The sequence below is a fragment of the Diaphorina citri genome, unplaced genomic scaffold (genome assembly GCF_000475195.1).
Source record: "Diaphorina citri unplaced genomic scaffold, Diaci psyllid genome assembly version 1.1 scaffold554, whole genome shotgun sequence".
Classification (NCBI taxonomy): Eukaryota; Metazoa; Arthropoda; class Insecta; order Hemiptera; family Psyllidae; genus Diaphorina; species Diaphorina citri.
In genome coordinates, this window is record NW_007377988.1 from 438,790 (window position 1) to 440,958 (window position 2,169).

The window sequence follows — 2,169 nt, forward strand, 5'->3', positions numbered from 1 at the left end:
GCACCGGCCTCCACCGTCCACTCCTTGGTGGTCGGATGTTTCCCCACGTACGCCGTCAGCCCCACGGCCGAAGCCCCCTGGCCGGTGGTAAATATAGCACGCGGCCCTATTTTCTCCATGTACTTGAGGAATTGAGATTTGGCCGTCCCCGGGTCTCCACAGAGAAGAACATTGATGTCACCTCGAACACGATGCTTCTCACCTAGAATAGAATAGAATATGTATAGAATAGAATAGAATAGAATAGAATAGAATAGAATAGATCCACATGTGAAACTATCAAGGACCGATACATGAATCATTCATTCATTCTTTCTTTGGTTGCGTCTTCTATGGGAGAAGGTAGCTCTTTATTTCTTCAATGATGTCTCTCCACTTTGCTCTAACTTGCGCCAGCCTGTTGATTGCCCGGTATGTTGGTCCATTCCTTGATGTCATCCATCCACGTCCTTCTCTGCCTTCCACGATCTTGTTTCATTGCTACGAAATAAAAACGGTGGTGAAAGTCCAGTCTTTTTTTTAAGAGGTTTGACAGAGGGAACTGTAACTGCCATGGTCTTATCGTCCCGAAATCGAAGAGAGAAGGAAGACAGGATAGGAGAAAGCCAGCCGTTCCGAGAACGAACATTATCCCATCAAGATAAAATCCGCCCCGGGCAGGAATCGAACCCGCGGCCTAGCGCTTACAAGGCAGACGCACTACCAACTAAGCTAACTAGGCTGGCTAATTACTTATTTAATTGCACTGACTTACTCATTGATTGTGCAGGCATTGAATTCCTAAACATAAACTGAAACAGAGGACCGGAATAGTAGAAAATGTTCGGACCTCTGGGTTCTCTATCTAAGCTGTGATATTTTAGTCTGCATAGAACTAGAATTTCGCCTTTCTAGACACCTTATTCAACTCTTCACGCTCTCTTCACCAAGTTATTTATTTACTATGCACTTATTTACTTACTACTTGATTGCACAGGCATTGAATTCCCAACATAAACCGAAACAAAGAACTGGACTAGTAGAAATGTTCGGATCTCTGGCTAAGCTGTGATATCCTAGTCTGCATTCTGAAATAGAGGACTTGCCTGCCAGACTATCTGTAGACAATGTTCGTATCTCTGGCCAAGCTGTGATATCCTAGTCTACATAATGAGTTTCGGGATACAATCTGACCCGAGCCTGTGGAAGTGTAAACAGCTGCAAGTTCTGAAACACCACACGAGTGATGTGACGGCTTTGGATTTCGGCGCCAAGTTCTATCTAGCCTCGGTGTCCAGGTAAGTCATGAAAAATTAACTTTTTTTAAGTCAACAACTATGACACGTCGAACCAATACCCTGTACATCAGGTAGAGTTCTCTAGTTGTGGCACTATGATGACTTCTTGCTCTCTGGACGGAACTGCCCTGGTGTTTGACATTAAGGTAAACTGTCCTATATTTGATATTAAGGTAAACTGTCCTATATTTGATATTGAGGTAAACTGTCCTACATTTGATATTAAGGTAAACTGTCCTATATTTGATATTAAGGTAAACTGGCCTATATTTGATATTAAGGTAAACTGTCCTATATTTGATATTGAGGTAAACGGTCCTATATTTTTTTTTTTTTCAAGAGTTGATATGGAGAACTGTAACTGCTAAGGTTTATCGTCCCGAAATCGAAGAGAGAAGGAAGACGAGATAGGAGAAATCCAGCCGTTCGGAGAACGAAAATTATCCGTTCAGGATAAAATCCGCCCCGGGCAGGAATAGAACCCGCGGCCTAGCGCATATAAGGCAGACGCGCTACCAACTAAGCCAACTAGGCTGGCTAGGTTCTACTTTATTGCTTCAGACATGTTTCGCCCGTGAGAGCATCATCAATGATATGTTTCTTTTTGCTTAACATTATTTTTTCTTTTTACTTTCCTTATCCTATATCAAGCAAAGTAATGTACTTTAACACATTATCTCTATTTTCCCCCTCAGTGACAAGTCAATCGCAATATGGGAGTGGACCCCAGGGCTAGGATATACCCAGGCCCCTTTCTCTCCTCTCACCGCACACAACTACGCCATCACCAAGGTCAAATTCTCACCGGACGGGAATAGCTTCGTGACGAGCGCCTATGATGGCAATATTATCCACTGGAACTTAAAGGTCAGTTGTTACTAAAAATTTGGGA

At 43.0% G+C, this 2,169-nt stretch overlaps 2 protein-coding genes across 2 annotated transcripts in view; one reads left to right on the forward strand and one right to left on the reverse strand.

Moving 5' to 3' along the window:
* LOC103510052 (DNA replication licensing factor mcm2-like) overlaps positions 1 to 206 on the reverse strand; it is a gene marked incomplete at its 5' end in the record, with an annotated part of 630 nt that extends 424 nt beyond the window's left edge. The window contains one exon of the mRNA XM_026824220.1: positions 5 to 206. Coding sequence (XP_026680021.1) covers positions 5 to 206 — 202 coding nt within the window. The remainder of the gene's footprint in view (positions 1 to 4) is intronic.
* A 663-nt stretch (positions 207 to 869) lies between these two features.
* LOC103510053 (uncharacterized WD repeat-containing protein alr3466-like) overlaps positions 870 to 2,169 on the forward strand; it is a gene marked incomplete at its 3' end in the record, with an annotated part of 3,134 nt that continues 1,834 nt past the window's right edge. The window contains exons 1-2 of the mRNA XM_026824221.1: positions 870 to 1,277; positions 1,973 to 2,144. Coding sequence (XP_026680022.1) covers positions 1,150 to 1,277; positions 1,973 to 2,144 — 300 coding nt within the window. The remainder of the gene's footprint in view (positions 1,278 to 1,972; positions 2,145 to 2,169) is intronic.